Here is a 27,613-nt window from a genome sequence, read left to right as displayed (position 1 = left end):
TGTGCTTAACTACTACGCTCCACTGCCTGGAGAAGAAAGGGAAGGCATCCACTGTAACTTTACAGACACCTGTTACTACAGTTGCCACAGGGTGCAGGACAGTGCCTGGAGCTCCAAATGGTGGCGGTAACCTAGGAAGTACTGGAGGGACACAGTCTACAAGTGGCTACTGTCCGCATCTTGTTCACTCTGAGATGAGAAGGTACTGGATTATGGTGACTAGAGGTGAATGTACCTGAAGTTGTGGCAGAAGGAAAGAACTGGATTGACAGCTGTGAAAGGAATGATCTGCCAGCTGCCTGGGGCCCCTGCATTGTGGATTGAAGCCCCTAACAGGCCTGAGATCCCTGCCTGAATTTCTTCAAGCTGGAACTCATGCACACTATTACTTGTTACATCCCATTATTAATTAGCATTTATGACAAGAGTTCATGAGGCACAGGCATCTTCTGTTCTCATTATATATCTCTTCACTATTCAGAAACACAACTGTCTGGTAACATTGCTCCACGCCCGCAGATCAGATGACCAGGCTTCTCTACTGCTTTCCTTATGTCTCACATATGCCTTCTTGCAGCCTTCTCTGTCAATCATCTTCCCACTCCATTTTCTGGGAATATTAGAGAGTGCAGAGAATTGGAAGCATGCAACAGGCAGAAACTAGGGTGGATGAAACAGGTGGACGTAAGAGCAATTTGGAAGTAGCTATGGTTTCTTTTCTAAAATTGGTCTAGCTTTGTTCTACCCTGTGCTATCAGATCTACTGGCTGATATGGAAGACCAGAAATAGCAGGAGCAGTTACACTATGGGTTAGTTCTTGAATATTCTGCAGTGCTCAGTTGTTGCTGTTCACCCCCATCCTTCCTGCACATTGCAGAGCCCTGAGTTGTTATCAAGACCGAACACGATGATGCAGACGAGCCTGTATCGTAAACTAGAGTCCTAGAGGGAAGGGTAGTTTTAGAGCTTGTGGAAGATTCTATTTATAAATAGAAATAGAACCTCTCCCAGGGACGTAATTGTTCATCCCCACCTTGTTGATGTCAGGCTCCGTCATATGACTTGCTTTGGCCAGTGGCAAGTGAGTGGAGGCGAGGTGTGTCACTCTGGGCAGAAGCTCCAAGTGTCAGCACACGGCTCTCCTCCTTCTCTGCCTCTCTGGGTGTGTCATGACAGAGTCACTCAGCAGAGGTTCCCTGGTCACTTCATTGAGCAGGCAAAGCCATTGCTGACCCATGCTGGACATGAACATGGGTGACAAACAGACATTGTCATTTTAAGCTGCTGGGACTACAGAATAGCCAGCCTGTCCTGGCTGACGGGGAGCCAAACCCAGGAAGTCTTAGGATGTGTTTGGAAAACAGGACTCAGTGATGAGTACCATCAATGACCAAGACGGAAGCGTTTAGAAAGAAACAAGGGAAAATCCTTAGTTTCTGTTTGAACAGATTAAAAAAAAAACAAACAAAACCAAAAAACCTGCCTTTTTTTCTTTTGTATTGTTTTCTCTGTGTTTTGTGTTTTGGTCTTTTTCTGGCATTTACATGCCTCAGTGTGTAGAAAATGCAATACAGTGTATTCATTTTGACTTTCTATGCCTTTAATGCACAAATTTGGTTTTTATTAATATTGGGGGAAATGGTAAAATTAGCTTTGCCTTTAAAAATCATTTTATACATGTGCATGTCATTTTATTTTTGTGTGGTATTATTCAAATCATTGAAAAACATTTTCTATTAAATAGAAAAGCTTACCCGAGGCAGTTAATGTCATCAGTTTATAATACAAACATTATGTAGTTCAAAATTAAGAAAAAAGAAACTTTTAAAAAGAAAACTTAAGAGAAAGCCTCTTTTTTAAGAAATTAAGGCTAATGTAAAAGATTGTGCACTTTGTCTATTTTTAAAGAGAAAATAAAAATACATTAACACTATTACTGCCATTGAAATTTATTTCATGAAATAAAATTTGAACTGTCTTTTTCTGGCAAATCTGTATTCCAGCAGAAGTGTATAGAATTTTAAAAAGTTATGTGACTTGATCAGGGGAAAATAGTGAATTATTTTAAAAAGCTTTTTTTCTGTGAATGTGTGTGTGTGTGTACGTGTGTGTGTTGTGTGTTTTGTGTGTCCTGTATAAAGAGAAACTAATTATCTTTTACTTTGTTGTTTAGGATTTTCACTGCATGCTTGCACAGAGAGTCCAAGAACAATACCAAGAAATGTGCAGCTTTCTAAGGTACACATTTTCTGTAGATAGTTCTTACAGTTTGAAAGGAAAGTCACTGACGAATTCATCTGACTTTTGATTTGAAATTCAGGCTAATATCTTACAGGTGTTTACTGTGTTGGAGGGCAGGGGTGTGTAAAAAGTACTTGAGCCTTGAGCGTAGATATATTTAACTCTGAATCCCTCTGTTACTATTTATGTATATTTGGAAAAATAGATTTATCTCTCTCAGGCTCAGTTTTTCCATCTATAAAGTGACAATAACAGTACTTTCCTCACTAGGCTGATGTACATGAAATAAGACAAAATTATTTTCATCTTTTTTTTTTTGGACACCTAGAGCAGTACCTGACAATACTTATTCAATAAATATTTGTTAGATGAATAAATAATTGAACGAATTAGTGTAGACAAAATGCTAAAATTGACATGTAAATACTATGAGTTTGTGTCTATTTCTGGATCCTTTATTTTATTCTGCTGCTCAGTCTATTCCTGGGGCAGCACCTAATCAGGCAGTACCATCATCCGTCAGAAGCCAGTATCATCATGTGCGCATGTGTGTGTGAGTTCTTCAGATGGCCCATTTTAAGATTTCATGAGGCAAATAAATTTGATGTAGTCAGTACATCTTCATGCATTTAATTTACATATGATTCATGTATTTATAATACCTTATCTCAGACCAGCCATATATTACATTATCTAAGAATAAGTGGATGAATTAATTAGGCTCTGAGATGAGAAGTACAAACATTTTAAAAATCAAAGAATCACCTTGCAGCTGAGGACCATATAGCTATAAAGCAGCTCAGTTTATTTATTTATTAATTTATATTATTTTAGTATTTAATTTTTTTATTAGATCTTTATCATTATACCCAATAATTGGGTTCTTTTTTACTTCATTTAGTTTTGGGCTTTGCTGTAGCTCGTTTGTGCTCATGGCTCCTTTTACAGGCTGGACTTTATAAGGGGCATAAAGCCTCCAGAGAATGGAAAGAAAAGACATGTGAAATACTTTGGCCACTAGGAAATTTGTAATCTGTAAGGAGAAACAAGCCTGGGCTGGGGATATAGCTAAGTTGGTAGAGTGCTTGCCTTGCATGCACAAGGCCTTGGGTTCAATCCCCAGCAACACACACACACACACACACACACACACACAATATATTACCCATTTAGTGAAGAAGCACTGTGTAAAGTCTGGTAAGATGAAGGAAGAATGAGAGTGTGTGCCATGGAGCTGAATGTGTCTGAGTACACGAAATGTAGAGTTCAGGGGAATCGAGGTGAAAGGCATGTTCAGGAGAGGCTTCCCTGTCAATCCTGAGGTCAGGCTGTTGACCCTACAGTGACACACTCAGATCACATTCTTAATAGCATCCCAGAAACCCTCCATGTATCTTTGCAAAGAACATCCATACCATGATATTGTCAATCATTTCTAAGTGACAGGTGAGAAGAAAAGTTAGCCATTGATGTCTGGCGAGGTACAAGTTCTGTGTCATTGTTTGAAGGAACAGTACTGTAGCTTAGGGGGTTTGCTGTCAGAGGTAACATTTTCCCTTCCAGGAAAATCAAGAAATCCTTTTGGGTATTTTTGCTTTGGCTATTTCAGATGCTGGGTCCCCTGGCCCACATTTTTCTACATAGAGAACGAGGCCTGGATCGGCAGGAGGTTTTGTTGGGGACACACTAGAAGCAGTGTAGCACGTTAACAGGAAACTTAGCTTTCAGTCCTGCTGTTGCTTCTAATCAGCCCTACAATTTAGGACAAGTTCTGAACCTATTTCAGAGTTGCGTGGATATAAATGCATTGACCCGTTTCTAGTTTCTGTAAATGCAGTGCTTTAAATCTGCCCTACATGTATGTGCTGGACAGCTCAGTAACATCCCCGAGTCACCCCGTGTTGGCCTCCTGCCTTTCGCATCCCTTCTCTGCTCCTTTAGGACGAGTTCTACCCCCAGGACATGCGTTCCAAATACAAACCAACCAATCCAGAGTGCACACACCCAGTCTTCTCCTTTATCAGACTCTCATACTCTGCCCCATGACACCTGCCCTAATGACCCCAGGGTCAGTTTCCACACAACTGGGTACATCCCTTAGGCCCCAAAGCCTGGTGAAATTGTTTGAATCAAGCCAATCCTAAGCCTACTTATCCTGCCTCACCGTTTCCTTTCCATGGAATCCACAGTAAAGGCTCTTACCTACAGCTCCCCTGTTCCTTTGCTTCATGGCTGACCCTAATGCTGCCTTGTGTGGTCTCCTGTTCTTGGAAACTGTGAGTAACAAACTATCTTTCAGTGACAGTCATCTTCTGATCTCACTATACCTCAATGTTCCTATTAATACACTGTATTTTAAAACAATAAGAATCTGACTCCATTCTAAGTCCTCTTAACTATAGTGAGGGCTCAGAAGTATGAAAACTAGCAACTGTGGAGGTTGCAAGCCCTCGTAGCTTTGCTCTGAACACTTGTCTCCTTCCTCTTGCTTTCTGAGGACCAGCTTCCTCTGCTGTCTTGGGTGTGATTCGTCATAACTGTCCTCAGGTGGTTCCTTGGATGACTTGTTAAGATTCCAGCATCCAGGAGGCATCACAATGCCAGATCTTAAATTATACTACAGAGCTATAGTAACAAAAAACCAGCATGGTATTGGCACAAAAATGTAGACCAATGGAACAGAATAGAAGACACAGAGACAAGCCCACATAAATACAGTTATCTCACATTAGACAAAGCCTCCAAATTAACATACTTGGAGAAAAGATAGACTCTTCAACAAATGGTGCTGGCAAAACTGGAAATCCATATGCAGCAAAATGAAATTAAACCCCTATCTCTCGCCCTGCACAAAATTCAACTCAAAGTGGATCAAGGACCTAGGAATTAGACCAGAGTCCCTGACCCTTTTTCTTCTTTTTTCAAGAAGAAAAAGTAGGCTCAAATCTCCATCACGTCAGTTTAGCAACCAACTTCCTCAATAAGACTCCTAAAGTACAAGAAGTCAAATCAAGAATCAATAACTGAGGATGGTATCAAACTAAAATGCTTCTTCACAGCAAAGGAAATAATCAAGAACCTGAAGAGATAACCTGCAGAATGGGAGAAAATCTTTACCATCTGCACCTCAGAAAAAGCATTAATCTTCAAGATATACGAAGAACTCAAAAAACTTAACACCAACACCCCAAATAACCCAATCAATAAATTGGCAAAGGAATTGAACAAGCACGTCCCAGAAGAAGAAATACAAATGGTCAAAAAATATATGAAGAAGTGTTCAACATCTCTAGCAATTAGAGAAATGCAAACTAAAACTACACTGAGATTTCATCTCCAGTCAGAATGGCAATTATTAAGAATACGAGTAACAATAAATATGAGGATGTGGGGAAAAGAGTACACTCATACATTGCTAGTGGGACTGAAAATTGGTGAAACCACTCTGGAAAGCAGTATGGAGATTCCTTAGAAAACTTGTAATGAAACCACCATTTGACCCAGTTATCCCACTTCTCAGTAGATACCCAAAGGACTTAAAATTACCATAGTACTGTGACCTAGCCACCTCAATGTTTATAGCAACTCAATTCACAATAACAAAGCTGTGGAACCAACCCAGGTGTCCTTCAACAGATGACTGGATAAAGAAAATGTGGTATAAATACACAATGGAATATTACTCAGCCATAAAGAAAAATGAATTATGGCGTTTGCTGGTAAATGGATGGAACTGGAGAATATCATGCTAAGTGAAATAAGCCAGTCTCAAAAAACCAAAGATTTAATGTTCCCTCTGATATGTGGATGCTAACTCATAACAAGTGGGGGGTGGCGAGGGGAGCAATAGAGGTTCATTGATTAGACAAAGGGGAATGAAGGGAAAGGAGGTGGAATGAGAATAGGAAAGACAGTAGAATGAATTGGACATAACTTTCCTATCCTTATATATGAATACACAACCAGTGTAACTTCTCATCATGTACAACCACAAGAATGGGATCCTAACAGGAATAAGTTATACTATATATATAATGTCAAAATTCATTCTACTGGGGCTGGGGATATGGCTTAGCAGTAGAATGCTCGCCTAACACATGTGGGGCACTAGGTTTGATCCTCAGCACCACATAAAAATAAAATAAAGGTATTGTGTCCAACTACAACTAAAACAAAATATTAAATAAGTACATTCTACTGTCATGTATATCTAAAAGAACAAATTTAAAACTTCCAGCATCCATATCTTCTTTTTTAATTAATTAATTAATTTTAATTAGGTATGACAGCGGAATTCATTTTGATTCATTGTACACAATTGCAGCACAACTTTTCATTTTTCTGGTTGTACATGATGTAGTGTTGCACCATATGTGCAGTCATACATGTACCTAGGGTGATGATGTCCATCTCATTCCACCATCTTTCCTGGTCCCCATACCCCATCCCTCCCTCCCCTTTGCCCAATCAAAGTTCCTCCATTTTTCCCATGCCCCCACCACCATCCATTATGGATCAGAATAAACTTATCAGAACATTTGGCCTTTGGTTTTGGGGATTGGCTTACTTTGTTTAGCATGATATTCTCCATATCTTCTTTCCTTAGGTTTTCTCTTTCCTTATTCCAGATTCCTGTGAGGAAAGAAAGTGATCAGCACAGTCCAGCCTTGAGTTGGTTCCCTTGGGTCAGCTTTCCACTAATGAGCTCAGCCAGAGGGCAGAACAAACAGGGCTGCAGGGCTTAAAGTAGGGGAAATGGGAGGAACAGGACCCGTGGCTGATGTCCACTGCCTGAGGCAGTTCTCAGTATACTTTCAAGATGTTAAAAGGATTCTGCTTTTTTTAAAAAAAATCATAAATAGCTGAAAATATTACAAGCCATTTGTTCTCAAAACCATATGTGGTCAGGTAGCTCATTTCCCAAGGAGTGAAGATAAAGAACTCCAAGAGATCTAAATGTTTTTAAGCCAGATATCCTAGTAGGAGTTATGAAATGACTTTCCCAAGTCCTAAAGCCAAGAAGAAGAAGAAGGAGGAGGAGGAGGAGGAGAGGAAATAAAGTATTGTCTCATTTTNGGAGGAGGAGGAGGAGGAGGAGGAGGAGGAGGAGAAGCTCTCTATACCTATTGCTTACAGGTAATGCCACAAAGTTCCCTGGAAAGCTAAATCTTAGAAATTATTTCACAACAAAGGAAGAACTGTTTCAGAGACTAAGTTGGAACATGATGAAGAGCTAACAGAACATGTGAAAATAATTACCAAGGGTGTTTATTAGACTTTAAAAGGTGAATGGATTTAATCTAATTTTGCTAAGATCAAAAATCCAACATTAGAACTTACTGTTTTTTAAAAGGGGATGCTTTATTTTAGTTTCTAGAGACATTCTGGTAGATACTGAGAAACATACCACAGTATCTAGCCTATAAATGATAAAGGGTTAGAATGGCACTCCTTTAAATATTCTTTTTTAATAATAGATTTTATTTTTAGAGCAATTTTAGGTTCACAAAGAATTCCTATATAGCCTCCATTTCCTCATTTGTACACCATACCAATTTGTTACAATTGATGAACCTCTATTGACACACTATAACTACCCAAAATTCATGGTTTATGTTAGGGTTCTAAGTAGTGTATATTCATTCTATGGGTTTTGGCAGATGTATCCTGACATGTATCCACCAATATGAGTTGTACCGAATACTTTCACTGCCCTAAAAATCCTGTGTTCTACCTATTCATCCCCTATCCCCCATCCTTGGCCATCCCTATGGAACTTTACTGTCTCCATAGTTTTGCCTTTTCCCGTAAATCATGTAGTGGGAATCATACAGCATGATTATCTTCTTTCATTTGGTAATACATACTAAACTTTCCCCCGTGTCTTTTCAGTGGCTTGCCAGATAATTTCTTTTAGTGCTGAATAGTATTCCATTGTTTGGAGGTAACACACAGTATTTACCCACTCACCTACTGAAGGACATCTTGCTGATTTCCAAGTGTTGGCCATAAGGAACGCAGCTGCATCCCTGTGCGGTTTTGGTGTAGATGTAAATTTTCAATTCACGGGGGGTAAACGCTAGAGTACCATTGCTGGATGATAGGGTAAGAGTCTGTTTAATTTGGTAAAGATCTACCAAACTGTCTTCCTAAGCATGTACCATTTTGTAGTCCTACTAGCAAAGAAGGAGAGTTCTTGTTGCTCCACATCCTCACCAATTTTTGGTGTTTTCATTGTGCCATTCTTATAGGTACATCTCATTGTTGTTTTAATCTGTGGTTATCTAATGACATATGATGCTGGACATCTTTTCATATGCTTACTTGCCATCTGATTATCTTCTCTGGTGACACATCTATTCAGGTGTTTGCCTGTTCTTAAGTGGACTGTTCACTTTTCTTATTGTTGAGTCTCATGAATTTGTTGTAGATCTAGGATAATAGTCCTTTGTTAGATGCCTTTTAAAAATATTTTTTTGCAGTCTGTGGCTTTTCTTATCCTTTTAACATTGTCTTTCAATGAAGTTTTCCATTTTAATAAAATGAAGCTAATCAATTATATCTGTCATTGATTGTGCCTTTGGTGTTATGTTTAAAAAGTCATCTCTTTACCCAAAGTCATCTAGATTTTCTCTTAAGACTATTTAGTTTATATGTTTTGGTTTATGATCCATTCTGAATTAATTTTTATGAAGAGTATAAGGTCTGTGTTTGGTTCCTTTTCTTTTTACGTGTAGATACCTACTTGTAGATGTCTAGTTATTCAAAGCATTTATTGAAAAGATTATTTTTGCTTCTTTATATTATCTTTGCTCCTTTGTCAAAGACAATTGACTATATTTGATTCTATTTCTGTGTTCTCTCTTCTTTTCTGTTGATCTATTTGTTGTCTCCTCTTTTGCCAAGACCACACCGTCTTGATTACTGTAGCCAATTTACAATAAGTCTTGAAATTGAGTAATGTCTTCTTCTCCTTCCCCTTCTTCTTCCTCCTCCTCCTCCTTTTCTTCTTCACTATTGAGTTGGTTATTCTGGGCCTTTTCCCTCTTGATATATACTGTATGAACAATATTTTGGTATCTACTAAATAACTGGCTGGGATTTTGATGGATGGCATTGAATCTGTAGATCAGGTTGGGAAGAACTGACATCTTGACAATAATGAGTCTTCCTGTTCATGAACACATTTCATTTTATTTAATTCTTTGATAACTTTCATCACAATTTTAAAGGGTTCCTTACAAAGATCTTGCATATATTTTGTTAGATTTATATCTAAGTATTTTATGTTAGATTTATGCCTAAGTCTTTGTTACCATTTATTACTAATATAAATAATAATATGTTTATAATTTTAAACTTCACTAATTTGTTACTAAAATGTAGAAAAGTGATTGACTTTTGCATATTAACCTTGTATCCCACTTCCTTACTGTAACTGCTTATTGGTTCCAGGGTTTTGTTGTTGTTGTTGTTGTTGATTTTTTCAGATTTTCTACATAGACAATTGCTATGGTTTGGATGTGATTTAATTATGTCCCCCAAGGGTCCATATATTAAAATCTCAGGTCACCAATATCTTTGAGGGATGTGAAACCTTTGGGAAGTGGGCCTAGTGGGAGGCCCTGGAAAAGGAATTGTAGTAAGCAGGTCTTTTTCTTTATCTCTGCTTTTCTGGCTCCTCCAACACAAACTCTTCCCATTTCTGTCTAGCATATGCCATCTGACACAGACCTTCACCAGAACAGAGCTAATACAGTTACTGTGCCCTTAAGCCTCCAAAACTAAAAGCTAAATAACTTTTGTTGTAGAAACACAAAACTGACTAATACAACAATCATCTAATCTGCAAACAAGGGTGATTTTCTTTCTTACTTCCCAATCAATATATTCCTTTCTTGTAGGAATGCATTAGCTAAAACTTCCAGTTGAAAAGCAATATTGAGAGGGGATATTTTTGCCTTGTTCTTGATCCTAGTGAAATAGCTTCAAGTTTCTCATCATTAAGTATAATTTTTTTTTGGTAGATGTTCAGTATAAGTTGAAGAAATTCTCTATTTTTAATTTACTGAGAGTTTTTTTTAAAATCATGAATAGGAGTTGGGTTTCTTTTCAAATGCTTTTTCTGCATCTATTGATATGATGTAATTTCTCTTTTTCAGCCTATTGACATAATGAATTGCATTAATTGATTTTTAAATGTTGCACCAAATTTGCATACCTGGGATAAGACTCACTTGATTGTGGTGTGCAATTCTTCTCCAACATTGTTGGATTTGATTTGCCACTATTTATTGAGGATTTTTGTATGTATGTTTATGATTGGTATTAGTCTTATTATGTTGGGTCTGCTATAACAAAATACTATAACTGTGTAATTTGTACACCACAGAATTTATTTCTCACAGTTCTGGAGGCTTTGAAGTTCAATGCCATAAGTTCAGTGTCTAATGAGGGCTTTTTTCCTGGTTCATAGACAGTGCACTCTTGCTGTGTTCTCATGTGGTAGAAAAGGGCAAACAAACTCCCCTGGGCATCCTCCATTGGGGTACCAGCCCTATTCAGAAGGGCTTTGCCCTCATGTCATAATCACCTCTCCAAAGGCCCTGTCCTTGATACCATCACAGTGGGGATTAGGTGTCAGTATATGAATCTGGGGAGGACATGAACATTCAGACCACAGTACCTTCTTTGTAATGTCTTTGGTTTTGGTATTAAGATAATGCTGGCCTCATTGAATAAGTGAGAAAGTAGAGTTGTCCTTTGGTATTCATGGGGGATTGGGTTCTAGGACCTGCTGGGGATAACAAAATCTTTAGATGCTCAAGTTCTTTATATACAATGGTATAATATTTGCATATAACATATACACATCCTCTCAAATACTTTAAGTCATCTCTAAATTACTTATAATACCTAATAAGATGCAAATAGTTGTTATATTGTATTTTTAAGAAATAATGACAAGAAAAAGGTCTATGTGCTTAGTATAGGTGTAACTTTTAGAAATATTTTTGATGGGTTGTTGGTTGAGTTCATGGATGCAATAGAGTGACAGTTTAAAAAAAATTCTGACATTTAAATGCTTAAAGACTTCTCAGGGGCTGGGGTTGTAGCTCCGTGGTAGAGCACTTGCCTAGCTTGTGTGAGGCACTGGATTTGATTTTCAGCACCACATTTAAAAAAAATAAGTAAAATAAAGGTATTGTGTCCATTTACAACTAAAAAAAGTTTTAACAAATACCTCTCACTAAAAAAAAAATCAAGTTTTTCTTGTTGCCTCTTCAAAAGTTAGAGCTGACCTGGCTATATCCAAATAATATATACACTTGTGGACAAGTTGTGAGGTCTCCGGGTCTCTAGTCTTTACCATATCCTAACGTCTTTTACTTATTCCATTCCACTCATTTGTATTATCTGGGGTCATTTGAGATCAGAGATATTTAATGTTAGTGTAAACCTGTGTCTCAGAAGCCACTGGGCAGCTGGATTGGAGCAAAAAGTCTGGAAAACTGAAAATTTCTCAACTTCAGATATTATTTATAAATGAAATAGGAAAGAGGGGTTCTATTAGAGTATTTCTGTATGAAACAGACATAGAAACAAATAAGAATTCCATGTTGAGGAAACACAAGTGCATTTTTGGTAGAAAGATTCTCTCTGGAAGACAACTGAGTTTTCCAACTTCATGTATACTTGTCTTTCCTCTTGAAATGGATACATATCTTAGATCTTATGAAATCAGGCATAAGTGAGCAAGTTTCTTTGCCACTCTGAAGACTTAGTAATACTGATAGACAGCATGGACAAGCTTAAGGTATAAATAAAAGAAAAGAGACCCGGCACAGCCTTTTTCCTGCCTTTTGTATCTACTTCCAGACTTTCCTGATGCTTAGCACTGCCCAGATCTCTACTGTATTGGTTAGTTTTTGTTGCTATAACATAATACATGAGGTAGGTTAGTTTTATAAATAAGAGGGCTCACAGTTTTGGAGATTCAAAGTCCAAGATCAGGAGCTCCATTAGTTCAGCTTCTGGTAAGAGCCTAATGGCAGACAGCATCATATAATGGTGGGAAAATATGCATGAACAAGTGATTATGTCACCAAACAGGAAGATGGAGAGATGGAGAAAGAGAGCAGAGGAGAAAGAATGAGAACTAAAGGAGAGAGAAGATAAAACAGAAGGGATGAGCATGGGAGGTCTAATACCAGTTGTTCAGAGCTATTTTAAGAGTCATTTTCTTTCTGGACTGTCATTGTTAATTAATCCACCAGGTGGTGCTCTGAAATACCAAATAAACTTCAGTCCTTAATTTAAAAAATGATGTTGCTTGGAACTTTCAGTGCTGGCTATTACCCGAAGTGAAAAGAATACATGACCTACCACCCTTCATGTGGAAATATTTATATTATTTAAATAATACATATTTTTATTCAAAACATGATTTTTAGAAGGAAAATTGGAGTGTTATTTAATTATCCTAGTTTCAGTTTCCTTAAACAAAAAGTATAATTAAAAAAAATAACACAAGAGAATCAGTGAATATTTGTACCAAAACTGTCTATATGTTTACATGTCCTCTTCCCAGATCCTCGGGGCTAAAGCTGGTCCCCTGTGAGAGCCACCTGCCCCACTGTGGGTCTATGGGATGCCCTCTGAATGCTGTGAAAAGTTCAAGGGAGGACTCTAGTTTTCTGTATCCCCCGGGACTCACCCAATAAACTGTGACTCCATTCTCCAAGGTTTTTTTTTAGTCTCTGCTTTTGGTTCACCTTCATCCTCCAGGGATCCCTCAGAAGCTGCAGTCTGGCTAACTCACCCATACCCCTGCTTTCCTCTTGGAGGCATCCAGTTGCCGTTCACAAATTGGTCTGACTCTATTTCCCAGCCACAGTGGCTGGAAGTGAATTTTTAAATCATTAACAAGTCTTTATTCCAGCTACTCTGGAGGCTGAGGCAGGAGGATTGCAAATTTGAGGGCAGCCTGGGCAACTTAGTGAGATACTATCTTAAAAAAACAAAATCCCAATTTATGGCACAATATAAAGAGCAACAGTAAATGACACAAGGAGAAAATGCTCCTGTGTGGTAGACTGCTTCCTACTTTGCATGGTGGCTGTGAGATTCAATGAGATCAAATGCTTCAAGTGACAAGGTCAGTAGACTGCCCATCAATTTCAGTGCCTATTTCCCTTGCTTACCTTATTCCTATGCCCTAACTCAACATCTGTTCTCCATGCTGAGACAGGGGCAAAGGACAGGTAGCTGATTATCAAAGAAGAGGAAATGAGTTGCTAATAGCTAACCTCAGGATAACAACACTACCCTCCCATCCCCACAACAGAGAAGGGGAAGGATCCCACTGATCACAGATCCCACTTTCCAACACAAGTGATTACTTGCTGGGCTGGTCTCTTTTCCTGCCTTTGGGCACATCTGCAGGGAAGAAAGAGAGGATGGGGGTCTATTAAAAAGCAAAACATCCCCACTCCCATGGGACCCAGTTCTGGACCCCGGCTTTTCTCTGGAGAAGTCTGCTCTCTCTGTTCTTTTTCTCAAATAAAACTTTCTTTCTGTGCGTGCCTCAGGGTTCCTCGAATTTTTAATCTTCAACATTAGGGGAACAAAGACCCCATTCTGATTTCCAAACCCACATCAGTGCTAACAGGTATGCTGCTGGGCTCCCCTGAGTCTTTCCTGCCTACAGCGTGCTTCCAGACTTTCCTGATGCTGAGCACTGCTTGGATCTCTGTTATATTGATTAGTTTTTTGTTGCTATAACATAACACATGAGGCAAGTTAACTTTATAAATAAAAAAAAAAGCTCACAGTTTTAGAGATTCAAAGTCCAAGATCAGGAGCTCTATTGGTTCAACTTCTGGTGAGAGCCTGATGACAGATAGCATCATATTGAGGTAGGAAAATGTGCAGGAGCAAGTGATTATCTCACCAAACTGAAAGCCTGAGAGACTCAGACTTTTGTAACTCTGAAAGACTAGTACTCCCTTTCTGGGATGGTGCCCCTAATGACCTCAGGATCTCCCACTAGGCACTACCACTTAAAGGTCCCATCAGCCCCCACATCACCACATGGAGGACATCTGGGAGCACTCAAACCACATCCAAATCATCTTGCTACTTCTGGTTCTTTATTGTCTGGTGCTCTGTGCTGCTGGGAAACCACCCAATGTGGTTTTCTGTTCCTCTCAGTGGCCATTTGCCTGCCTGCCTTCTTGAATGGCTGGCTGCCCTCTGAGTATGCCCACCACTCCTCTTGCCCCCACAATCTTCCCATTCTTGCTGCTAGGTTAGCCCCCCTCCACCTCCTGATAATTGCCCTACCCGATGACCTCTTCCAAATCACTGGAGACCTGATGCTTTAGAAAAGAGCTATCCAGTCGCATTGTGTGTAGTGTCTCTTTGCCATTCATGTGTGCATAGAGGCTCTGACTTCTAAATTGCCCCAGTCTATCCAGCTGCAGACTGCCGGTTTCTGCTTGTGCTGGTCTGCAGAGTGCCACCTGTAGTGCTGCACCTCATGGAACCTCCTTCGGAGGTAGGAGTCCACCTGAGAGAGGCAGGAAGCATTGTGAGTTAGAAAAGATGTCGGAAGGGTGAGAGGAGGTGATTCCCAGGAAACCAAGTAAAGAGCTCAGTGTTGATGTGCATTCAGAGCAGGTGGTTCAGGTCCCAGGTCAAATAACCTCACAGAGGAGCCTTGGGACTGACTGGAGATCTGCTAGCTGGGAATGCCCATTAGGATCCATATTAACAGCAATGCCCATTAGGATGCATGTTACTGTACTTAGCTTAGTACATGTTACTGTCCCGGCTTAGCAAGACAGTCCTACTCACTTATATTTAAAAACTAACTCAGTAATTTCTGGATATAAGTTTACACCATATTTCCAAAACAGCTTTTATGCTAAAAAGAGTACTGTAGAAAGCCCATTTATCTGAATTACTTTTTATTTTCCAAACTTGTATAACCAGAAGTGCTTTTTATGTTATGAAGAATTGACACTTAAAATTGAGCCTGGTGTGAGTTTTATATTAAATTCTTAAAATCCAAGCCTTTAAAATTCTGAGAATAACAAACTTTTTAATAGAAATTTTGTAAATGCACCACTTCATTAATGACAGAAATGGATGTGAAAATCGGCTGCTTTTTGTAGTTTGTGTTTCTAGTTACAGACACAGATATATTGTACCCATCAGCATTTGATTAGTTCAGGGTTCTGTGAAACTGGTTCTTAAAGCAAATCTTATCTCCAAACTGTAGTCTGCTCTCCAGAAATAGTAACAGCTATTTGAGCAACAGAACAAAATGCCTGTAGTCCCAGTGATCCTTGTATTTTGGAGGGAGTTTGAAACACAATGCTTCCATTACAGAGCTATTTCTTATTTCCTCCCAAAAGTAGAACCATTAACAAATCTGCATTTCATTTCAAATTTCATGTGTTGTCTGTCTGTCTGTCTCTCTCTTAATTAGAACAAAATGAAACAAAAACTATTCTGACACCTTTTCTGGAAAACTGTAAGATCACTTTTAATGATAAGAAGATGTTGGAATTTTCCTTAAATGAAACTTTAAAAAATCAATGTAAAGGGATGGACATAGGCTCACATCTTAATCCCGGTGACTAGGGAGACTGAGGTAGGAGGATTAAAAATTTGAGGCCAGCTTCTTAAATATAGAGAGACCCTGTCTCTAGATAAAGAATTAAAAGGGCTGACAATGTAGCTCCATTGTAGAATGTCCCTGGATTCAATCCCCAGTACTGCAAAACCAAAAACAAATAAAAAATAAATGTAAAGGGTGGGTCCTAACAGTAGGCTTAACAGTCAGTCTCAACAAGCGATATACTGTATGATTATATAACAATCTCCAAGTGACAAAGTTATAGTCAGGAAGATCAGATCCGTGACCTAGGATTAGTACTGGGGGTGATGCAGAGGAGGAGACCCATAGAGCATGAGCAACGACGGGAACCCACAGACACCAGTTCTTGCCACCTTACAGGAAGGGTTTCAAGAGTCCTACATAGTAGCAGGTAGGAGTTTATTAGAAGGAAAAGGAAAAGGGAGAATAACAGAGATAAATCTATAGTACACCGAGTGGCCTGGACCATGTCTGAAGAGAACAGCACGGGTCCTACAGAGCCGGGTTTCTAAGGGTTTGAGTTTCTTTGTCATTTTTCTATTCTCTTGTACCCTCATAAGCAGCTAATTATTCCTTACTATAGCCTTTAGTGGACTTCCTACATGAGGGTTGTGATGACCTAGTTACCAGGGTAGTTGTAACATGGTTTTGGTGATAAGGGAGGATCCTGACAACCTAGCCACAAGAAATAGTGGTGACATGGTCTGTAGCCAGTAGGGATTATAATTAACTATGGCTGGTGCTATATGCATACAAACAACAATAAATGTTGATGAGGACGTGGGGGAAAAGGCACACTCATACACTGCTGGTGGGACTGCAAATTGGTGCAGCCAATATGGAAAGCAGTATGAAGATTTCTTAGAAATTTGGGAATGGAACCACCATTTGACCCAGCTATCCCTCTCCTCAGTCTATACCCAAAAGACTTAAAAACAGCATACTACAGGGACACAGCCACATCAATGTTTATAGCATCACAATTCACAATAGCTAAACTGTGGAGCCAACCTAGATGCCCTCCAATGGATTAAAAATGTGACATATATACACAATGGAATATTACTCAGCAATAAAAGAGAATAAAATCATGTCATTTGCAGGTAAATGGATGGCGTTGGAGAAGATAATGCTAAGTGAAGTTAGCCAATCCCAAAAAACCAAACGCCAAATGTTTTCTTTGATATAAGGAGGCTGATTCATAGTGGGGTAGGGAGGGGAAGAATGGGAGGAATAGACGAACTCTAGATAGGGCAGAGGGGTTGGAGGGGAAGGAAGGGGGCGTGGGATTAGAAATGATGGTGGAATGTGATGATCATTAGTTTCTAAAGTACATGTCTGAAGACACGAATTGGTGTGAATATACTTTGTATACAACCAGAGATATGAAAAACTGTGTGTAATAAGAATTGTAATAATTCTGCTGTCATATATAAATAAAAAATAAATATATATAAAAAAGAATATGGTGAAAAGCTGGGTGAAGAGTACCTGGGAACTCTTTCTACTATTTTTCCAATTTTTTTGTGAAGACACTATTTCAAAGGTAAAGTATTCTTTTAAGTCAGTGAAAAGAAATAATTTATATATAAGGGGTTCTTTTTAAAAACAAAAAACAAACAAAAAAAACAAACTATGTACCAGAATGTAATTCTTTGAGTACTTATATGAGGCAGTGACACTAAATGTTTTGGGGGAAAAGGAAAGTCTACAGGAATCCATCACGACTTTCTGGTAACGATTCCCTCCAGGATGTTTCCTTTTAGTGTCAGCTTCTCAGTGTCTCTATTGATCCAGTTTCCGTCACTCTCCTGTGCTGCTTTATAATACGGAAAAGCTTTCTGCTCTCTTTCTATCCCACTGCCTTCTATTCCTTGCTCCTAATGTCATCTCCTTTTTTATCCCCACAAAACCAGAATCCAGGTTAGTGTCTTCTATATATAGTTATAAATCTGGTCCCCGCTCTGTGTGCATTCATGTTTATTTCTGGAGAGAGGATGGGGTGCCAGAGGAATCCTGATGTGCAGAGCAGAGAATCCTCTTTGTCTGTACTTTGCTAAGGGCGAGCATTGACATGTCTGAATTTTTCTTTTGCATGGCAAGAAAGGGTCCAGATTTACAAATGAATCAAGGTGGTCCCAGATTGTTCCAAAATCACTAGATTGCTCACTTCTAGAAGTGTTCTTCTGGAGGCATCTGAGAAGGGATGGGAATAAATAAGAAGTAAAATGGTAACGCATTCTGTAGCAGTGACTTTGGTAAAAATGTTGACAATATAAGAACTCCTTATATTGTCAACACAATTATACTCACAGGAGAACTTGACCACTAAGCTACATCCCCAGCCCCCTTTCTTGTATTTTATTTAGAGAAAGGGTCTCACTGAATTGCTTAGCACCTTGTTTTTGCTGAGGCTGGCTTTGAACTGTCAATCCTCCTGTGTCAGCCTCCTGAGCTGCTGGGATTACAGGCATGCGCCACCACACCCAGCCCCGATTGATTTTTATCCCTTACATGAAAGGGAAAAAAAAATGTGTGTGCAAAAAAGCTGTCTGTTCCATATTTAAGAATGATTCTACATTGCTTAATTGAACTTGGGGAATCTTGGAAATGGCTCTTTATATTCAATTTCCTTTATAACTTGGGCCACTCTAAACTTCTCCCAAAGGCTTTGACAATTTTGAGGTCAGGGGAAGGCCAGAGTAAGATCTGCAATGGCAGTTCCATGGAGTGTCTGTGTGGAAAGGAGAAAAGGACTTCTTTTCTTAAATATGACACAAGAAGTGAGTATGTGGATCCTGGGATCTACTGGTACATAATGTAGGTTTGGTGCTGTGACAGCAGGTAGTTGTGACAGCAGGTAAATCATGAAATTTACATTTATGAGACATTAATAAGACTTTTTCTAAAGTAATTTCATGCCTGCATGTCTTCTCTGCCTTTCGTTGATTTTGAAATTAAAAAAAAAACTGCCTTGGTTTAGTGAGCTTTGGAAAAATGGGTGCAAAAGTACCTCTGGATGGGGCTGGGGTTGTGGCTGAGGTATAGAGCATTCACCTAGCACATGTGAGGCACTGGTTTCCACCCTTAGCACCACAAATAAATATGTACATACATACATACATACATACATACATACATTGTGTCCATCTGCAACTTAAAAAAATTTTTAAAAATACTCAGGATGAAATTTCTTATTGACTTAGTACTCTGATAACCTTCACGACTACTTCCTCACTGTTTCTTTAGACATTTAAAAGATACTGTAAGTTATCCTCAATATCTTAAATATCCTGAATGATTATTTTTGGGAGTCTCTAGAATGTAAATTCCTCAAAGGCAGTGATTTTCTTGTGTTCACTGTTGTGACCCCAGGGCTGAGGCAGTGCCTGAAGACATCAATCAACGCCCTGATTGATGGGTTGGTAACCTGGTGTTGGTAGAAGGACTTTGTCCCTGGAGTCAGACTAGAGGTGGTTAGAATCCTGACTGTCACTTGTTGACCTGGGACAAGTTACTTTCCCTTCCAGGGCTTTGGGTTCCTCAGGTGTCAGGCACAGTTGGACCAACTGAGACCGTGTGAACGCACATCAGCTGCAGGGCCTGGGATGTGTTGGTGCTTAGAGAATGACCGCTCTCTGATCCATTCACACCCATCCCATCCTTTTTATGTTAGAATGTTTTTGTTTTTTCAATGCATTCATTCAAAAGAAAGCATTTTCAGAGAAAACTTATGATGGTTTATAAGAGAAATGTCTAGAAGCAGAATTCATGGAAAGGGAAATGAATTCCTCCTTATATTCCTTAGCTGTTCAATCCCTGGTCAGGTGGTCACTTTTGCACGGGATCTCTGCCAACACAAACACAGAAAACACCAATTTTTAGATTTCCACCAACCTCCATGTTCATTATTTTCAGTCAAAAAGGGCAATTGAGGTTTAGTTGTATATTTGTTTATTCTATTTCATTTTCTATTTGTCAAGTAGATTGATAGGTAGTCTTTTTGGATGTCGAAATGACCTGGGTGACTAAAAAGGCAGACTTTTCTTTTTTTGACATTTCATGGCTGATCTATTAAATTCCTCTAGTGGGTGATTTCCAGATATTCTTGTCTTTGAGATTGATGATGAGTTCTTACTAGTCCTCAGTTGTTTTATAGTTTTAATTCCTCCTAATCAGTGATCAATTGCTTACTTTGTACCTGTGGATTCTAGTGCTGTGAAGGATAAGAAAGAAGGTGAGGATATGGAAGCAAAGAAAAATAATGAAAAATTAAAACTATACTTTTTGTATTTTATACATTCATAGAATGGCCTGCGTAGGTAAAAGTGCCAAATAAGTAGTTATTGTTTAATTATTAGGTTTGTGCTGAAAACGGAGAGGCAAATCTCATTTACCATAGTCTCACTTATCATGGTTTTGCCTTCTATGGTTTCCATCACTGCTGTCCAAAAGTATTAAATGGAAAATTCCAGAAATAAACATAGGCCATATTCACATAATTTTTCTATAGTATATCTTATAATTATTTTATTTTATTATTATTATTGTTAATTCCTTACTGTGCTTAATTTATAAATTAAACTTTATCACAGGAAAGTATTTATTGGGGGAAAAATAGCATTTGTAGGGTTCAATACTATGCACAGATTCAGGCATCCCATAGATAAGTGGGGACTGTTGTATATTACACAGTTAGGATAAATTATTAGGGAATTTTAGGCATGCACATGCAATAGAGACTCTATGTTGTTTTGAAGTGCTGGTATGATCATAAATCTGCTGGTTATATCTTTGGCTTACAGCAAAGAGGAAGCTGCCATAAAGGGCTAAAAAGAGAAAAAAAAGAAAAAAACCTAATGAGTATAAAGAGATGGTCTCCTCACAGGAAGGTCCATCGCATACTTATGTGGGCCAGCGATCCTATCCAGTTTCCTTGGAACTGACCTGGGAAGGCTAGTGTGAGAATCTTAGGTCAGGGAAGATTTTTGAGTGTAAGAAGAGGCATGATCCCTTCAATAGATGAACGGATAAAGGTGGTATATATACATAATGGAATATTACTCAACATTAAAAGAGAATAAAATTGTGGTATTTGCAGGTAGATGGATGGAGTTGGAGAATATCATCCTAAGAGAAGTAAGCCAATCCCCCAAAACCAAAGACCGAATGTACTCTCTGATAAGTGGATGTTGATCCATAACAGGGGAGGGGGAAAATGGGAAAATGGAGGAACTGTGATTGGGCAAAGGGAAGGGAGAGGAGGGGAAGTGGCATGGTGGCAGGAAAGATGGTGGGATGAAATGGACATCATTACCCTAGATACATGCATGACTGCACATACGATGCAAACTTAATTGTGTACAACCAGAGATATGAAAAGTTGTGCTGCAATTGTGTACAATGAATCAAAATGCATTCTGCTGTCAAATATACCTAGTTAGAATAAACAAATTTTTTTTAAAAAAGAAGTGGCATGACAAGGGTGACCTTCCTTGGCTGTAAGATGTGCTGGGAAATGGGAGAGAAAAGGACAGGATTGAGACTAGCTGGGGTTGGAGCCAGGGGAAATGAATCTGAGAAGGTCTAGAAGTCCAAATTGCCAGGTCTAGGAAGGCATAGTAAACTCTAGTATTTTTCTAAATGTCAAACACCTTAGAGATCATTTAGGACATCATTTAAAAATCAATTGCCACGCCCTGCCTTAGCAGGGTCTTTAGCAGAAGAACTTAGGATTTTTTTTTTTTTTTTTTTTAAGAGAGAGAGAGAGAAACAGAGCAGGGAGGAAGAGCAGGAGGAAAAGATTAACATTAAACAGAGACATGAGGTGGGAGGGAAAGGGAGAGAAAAGGGAAATTGCATGGAAATGGAAGGAGACCCTCATTGTTATGCAAAATTACATATAAGAGGTTGTGAGGGGAATGGGAAAAAAATAAGGAGAGAAATGAATTACAGTAGATGGGGTAGAGAGAGAAGATGGGAGGGGAGGGAGGGGGGATGGTAGAGGACAGGAAAGGTAGCAGAATACAACAGTTACTAATACGGCATTATGTAAAAATGTGGATGTGTAACCCATGTGATTCTGCAATCTGTATTTGGGGTAAAAATGGGAGTTCATAACCCACTTGAATCTAATGTATGAAATATGATATGTCAAGAGCTTTGTAATGTTTTGAACAACCAATTAAAAAAAATAAAAAAAAAGAGAGAGAGAGAGAATTTATTTTTTAGTTTTCAGTGGACACAACATCTTTATTTTATTTTTATGTGGTGCTGAGGATCGAACCCAGTGGCCCACGCATGCCAGGCGAGCACTCTACTGCTCCCCAGCCCCAAGGATTTGTGTTTTTAATTGAGAGTTCCTGAGGATTCCTTGTGACTAGGTAGGTTTTGGAAACAACTGGTTTCCTGGACCCTATTTGGCTTCACAATTCAGGTTTTCTCCCACGGGGCAGAACAAGGCTGGGAAGCAAGGATTTTGTGGATTCAGAGGGGTGCATAAATAGAATATCAGGAAGGGATTCTGGAAGCAAGATGCAGCCTTAGAAATGGGACTGGCACATTCTAGATGTGGAAGTCAGGAGTCCAGTGAACAGGAACTGGGCTCCAGTGCTTATAGGAAGATAGAGGAGATCCTGGGAGTCACAATAGTACTCAAACATTTGGCCACAGATGTGTGTTGGTGTGAAACTCCTCTAGCCCTCTGGGTGCAAGCAGAAGACGGAGGCTTGTGTGGTGTGTGTGTTTGCTGATGGCAGAAGGAAGTCATGGACCAAGGCTGTCCCCTTGTGAGAAGAATCTGGTGTCTTTCCTTGGAAGGATGCAGTCACTGAATGGCAACCATCAGGGCAAAGGAAGGTCCTCAGGACACCAGAATTCATCAGGATGGGGGCAGTGAGGAGAACTTGGATTCTCTCAAGGCTTCACTTCTTTGGGTCCAGATGAATAAAGGCCCTGGGTGTCTTTGAAGCTTTACCCTCTTGTACTCAGCAGACTTATGATGGGGGTAATCGTGGGCTGAGTCTCTCCAAGAGAAAGGGGAGTCTCCACGGCCCTGAATAGTGCCATCAAGCCCAGGAGACCCTGGTAGCTGTGGAGGACAACTAGAGGTCATTACCCTCAGGTGAGGCCAGAGTAGGCAGGTGGGAGTGGCCCTGAAAAGTAAGGAAAGTAATGCTGGGTTCTCTTGGGCCAAGAGGGGGATTGATAGGCTGGGAAGTATGGATTTTGATCTTGATCTTAGAATGAACAACAGAAAGTATAGTCACCTTTGAAGAATGGGAATGATAGCCCAGAGCCTCCTTCTGAATTCTAATGAATGTGTTTCTCTTTCTCAACAGGAATCTCCCATTATTCTCTTCATGGCCCAAAGAAAAGATAGAATTTCTGGTTCATTGCTCCTTACGCCGATACTACAGGTTGCATGGTTATATTTTCCACTAAGTGGTTGTCTTTTAGAATTAGTTGATAAAACATTCAAGTGAAATGTGTTAAATGAATTAGTAAACATGGTTCTCTTTCAGACCCTTCAGTATTGTCTCTGCCAGTCATGCCCCTGCCTGTTGCCTATAACCATGTCAAAATCATCTCTATCATGAGAACCTCTCCTGGCTCCTCCATCCATATGTGGTTTCTTTAGTCCTTGAACCTCTGAGCACCTTTGTTTATGAATTCTTTATGAACCTCGGTATGGATATTCTTCCTTTAACTCTTAAACATCACAGAATTTACCTCTTTGTAGGGTTTATTAGGCAATAGTGATTGTACTGGTATTTTTCAGTAGAGAACATTTCTAATTCCATGAATATCTTGGAAGGTCTTCTCTACACCTACCTAGTAGGCTTTCAAGTTTTATGGGCTTCTATGCCAAGACTGTGAGGCCATTCATATAATCATGTTGGGGAGACAGGATATCTGTGTGTTTTTTCCCCCAGAGAACTTCCATTCCAGGCTTGTGTATTTAATACACAACATCTAGTAAAATGAATCCCTGGCAGATTATTTATCAAGTTGCAGCTGCCTTTGTAAAAGAATCCTCATTTATCTGTTGTTTATATTATCTGCAGGGCAGCAAATAAGATAAGGAAATGATCATCATTTTCCAAATGTTGTGAGAGCAACTGATGGTACCAGCTGATAGTCATTTGTGGCTCTGGGGCAAACTATGGACTGAATGTTATGACTGTTCTAATGTGTGGAAATGCAGGTTATCACCATGACAATATAGGATGCTTCATATTTCCACCCAATCCCTACTCAACCTCTGTATTTTGACCAAGATAATTATAGAGAAAAGTCCCTTTTAGGCCACTTTTAAGGCAAAACATTTGCATTAGTTTAGAAAATCCAAAGTACATTTACTCTAATCTTCAACTTATATTTTTATGTCTGAAGAAAGAAAAAGAAAAACTTTAAGTTTCCGTATGATTTTCATTCTAATTAGCCTTTATAATAGTATTTTTTTATTATAACAACTATCATCTCAGAGAATAACTAGTAATTAGAATTTTTACTCAAAGGACTTATTTCTTTAAAATGCTGCATTTTCACTTTTCTATTTTCAAAATTCAAATAAGTTACTAATTTAAGATCCTGGGTTTAAGTGCTCCTCTATGAATTAAGAGTTTTACTCTAAAGGAACTCTAAAAATGTTAATTTCCTGAGTCTTTTTTCTCCATTATATAATGAAGTCAGTACCAGGATTTGAATTCTATAACATGTAAAGAGGAGATTGGATCCTGCTTCCAAAAAGAGCCAGGTGTACATTTATGTACATTGGGAGTTTTGCCATCATCATCTCTGAGTTCTTTTCCTTGGGGCAGTGTGGCATCTGGTACAATATGGCAGAGACTTTGTTTAGGGTCTCTGCAGACAGCAGCACGCAGGATCCTGCTTGTGATCCAAGGAAGGAAAGAAAGTAGGGTTTAATTTGAGAGGTCATTAGGTGATGCTTGGACCCAACAGGTAACATCAAAGTCCTCTACAAAGCTGAAATTAAAATTCAGAACCATATATATCTATGGTTGCGGATGGACGCAATACCTTTATTTATTTATTTATTTTTATGTGGTGCTGAGGATCGAACCCAGTGCGTACTAGGTGAACACTCTACCGCTGAGCCACAACTTCAGCCCTAAAATTCACAACTTTATTTAGGAGGAGAATACTAATTATTTCCCATGGCAATTTAGTAGAGATTATCTTATCAAATTAGTTATTTGGCCTTGGATTAGCTCTGAAGCCATGGATGGTGAATATCCAGGGGGTTACTGCAGGAAGAAGACAGGGAACCTCAGAGACACACAAAGAAAAGAAATCTATGAAAATGGAAGTAGAGCACTAAAGTCAAGTTTGGCCAAAGTCAAGCTTTATCTACTTAATAATCTTAGCTCAAATTATTCTGATTATGCCACTGCACATTTGCTTAAATGATATCTTATAGTCATCTCTCACATTTTTCTAATGTATTTCCTTAATATCTCCAATTATAGTGCAAATAAAATACATCCTTGCTTTTCAAGACTAAGCCACTGTGGGCTATTGCCCTCCCCGCCCTAATTCTACAAGGTAGGCACAAGAATTACTTGAGAGCAGATAAATACATTAAATTCCACATAGTGGGCGACTGTCTCCATCTGGCTCATTTTATGCTGAGTCCAGCACATAATAGTTTTGATAGGAATTTTTGTATAAATAAATACATTTTTCAATGAGCCTTGTTATCTTCCCTACCCCTGCCTACTTTCAGGGCTGGAACAACCATTATCTCTGATCATTTAAAATCCTGCTTCCTTGTATTCATCACATCTGTAAGTATGTAATTGAAGCATTAAATTTTCAGTTAAAATTCTGGCAGGGAGCTATAACCAATGATTATAGTTGTCCCTTGGTATCTGTGGAGGATTGGTTCCAGGACCTCCTGCAGATACCAAAATCTATGGATGTTCAAGTCCCTTATATAAAGTGGTGTAGTATTTGCATACAATCTACATACATCCTTGCCTGGTATACTCCAAATCATCTCAAGATTACTTATAATATCTAATACAAAGTAAATGTCATGGAAATAGGTTTTGTGCTGTGCTGTTTAGGAAATAATGACAAAAAAATCAGTTATCCTGTTCAATAAGATGCAACTTTTTGCTGGATATTTTCAATCTGCAGTTGGCTGAATTCACTGATGTGGAACCCACAGATATGAAGGGCTGACACGCTTTCCTATTACTGATCAGTTCTAGGTCTAGGGAGCTGGTTGAACCTGATCAGATTATCCATGGATATTAGATGGTTCAATAGCATGACTAACCCATAGTAATTTCAGTCTTCTTTTGACATTTTATTGCATATAATCTTTATGTATCAACATGGAAGGTGATGCATTTAAACTCCAAGTTTCTCTGCTATCTGTCTTTTTTCAGGGTCATTGTCTGGTAACTGCACAGATTAACGATGAGAAAATATCTGTACCTTCCTGGGTGATGAAGACAGTTTCTTCCACTCTAAAAAATTTTCACAGTGGTCTTCCATCGAGGCAAACTATTGGTGTAACTGGGAAAAGCTTAGAAAGTAAGAACATTTCTATGTAATCCTATTGCACAAACATTAGAATTTATTTCTGAGTTGAAATCATCTCATTCTGGGCCTGTATATACTACATTATACTTAATTATGTGAAGTAATGTTCAATATAAAAAAGCAAGAAAAATTAAAATATATTATTCATAAAAAGCAGGAGAAATTAAGGTAAGCCTTTTATTAAATATACATCTATGCCTCCATTTTAAGAAGTGGTTAGTATTCTATCTCATAAATGGATCATAAGGTGAATAGGTTTAAAATAAAATCTGTAACAACAAAATATCCACTTTTTTTTAAAAACAGGATCCACAGTTTCTCCAAAGATTTCATTCTCAGCTGCTAGAAAAACACCAGTCAACACAAAAAAAACCCAGCACCAGGTAAGATAAACAGATTGAAATTAATGTTTCATTAAAGTCTGAATCTTAGGTTCTTCTCTCTTAAAATATTGAAGATCATTGTCCTAGGAGATAAAGAATAACAAGATAGAAATACCCTTTTTGTCTCATCTCACCTAGTAAGCATTCACAATTCCCATTTGTTTCTTTTATGGCTTTTAAGTCTCAGATGGTCTTAGAAGTCTGTAAATGGATGATTACTTTTTCAGGCAGTTTCTAGTATGAGAAATGCTGGTATCAAGTAGTCTAGCAAGCTAGACAAGATACATGAAAAGACTTTGTCTGTTCTTGGTTTTGCTTAATAATGCTCTTGATTATTCTTAATTTATATTCACAGTAATTTATTAAATAGCTATTTTGAGCTGAGTAAAACCCAGTCTTGTAAAGGCAGAGAGCTTTTAATCTCTATTAGATAAGTAAATCATGATATGTAAACACCTCTATAGACTATAAATTATTTCTGAGTAAAATGGGATTCATATATATATATATATATATATATATATATATATATATATATATATATGAGAAACGACCTGGCCTGTTTCTTGCAAGGTATCATACTTTTTGTCTCAAGACTCCCTTCTCTGTGTCTCTGGCTGCTTCCATATTTGTATGTTATTAGAAACAAATTATGGAGTGGCCCACGGAGGGGCAGAGCTGCCAACCACTCCTGCAAGGTAGACGGAACTGTGACCACCCACAGAATAGGCCCAGCGGCCTGCTGAG

The 27,613-nt window shown here is 38.6% G+C and overlaps 1 protein-coding gene across 4 annotated transcripts in view; it reads left to right on the top strand.

Annotated features, from left to right (window-relative positions):
• LOC125610974 (cyclic nucleotide-binding domain-containing protein 2-like) overlaps positions 1-27,613 on the top strand; it is a 95,108-nt gene that overhangs the window by 38,038 nt on the left and 29,457 nt on the right. For all 4 annotated transcript variants that reach the window (XR_007341086.1, XM_048784511.1, XM_048784510.1 and 1 more), the window contains exons 7-11: positions 2,175-2,239; positions 23,249-23,326; positions 25,657-25,717; positions 26,327-26,474; positions 26,790-26,866. Coding sequence is in view for 3 of the 4 variants with exons in the window: in XM_048784511.1 (XP_048640468.1) it covers positions 2,175-2,239; positions 23,249-23,326; positions 25,657-25,717; positions 26,327-26,474; positions 26,790-26,866 (429 nt within the window). In the remaining variant the exon portion in view is untranslated. The remainder of the gene's footprint in view (positions 1-2,174; positions 2,240-23,248; positions 23,327-25,656; positions 25,718-26,326; positions 26,475-26,789; positions 26,867-27,613) is intronic.

Source organism: Marmota marmota, unplaced genomic scaffold (genome assembly GCF_001458135.2).
Source record: "Marmota marmota marmota unplaced genomic scaffold, marMar, whole genome shotgun sequence".
Taxonomy (NCBI): Eukaryota; Metazoa; Chordata; class Mammalia; order Rodentia; family Sciuridae; genus Marmota; species Marmota marmota.
Note: the sequence above shows the minus strand (reverse complement) of the source record. Positions and strands in the feature narration are given on the sequence as shown.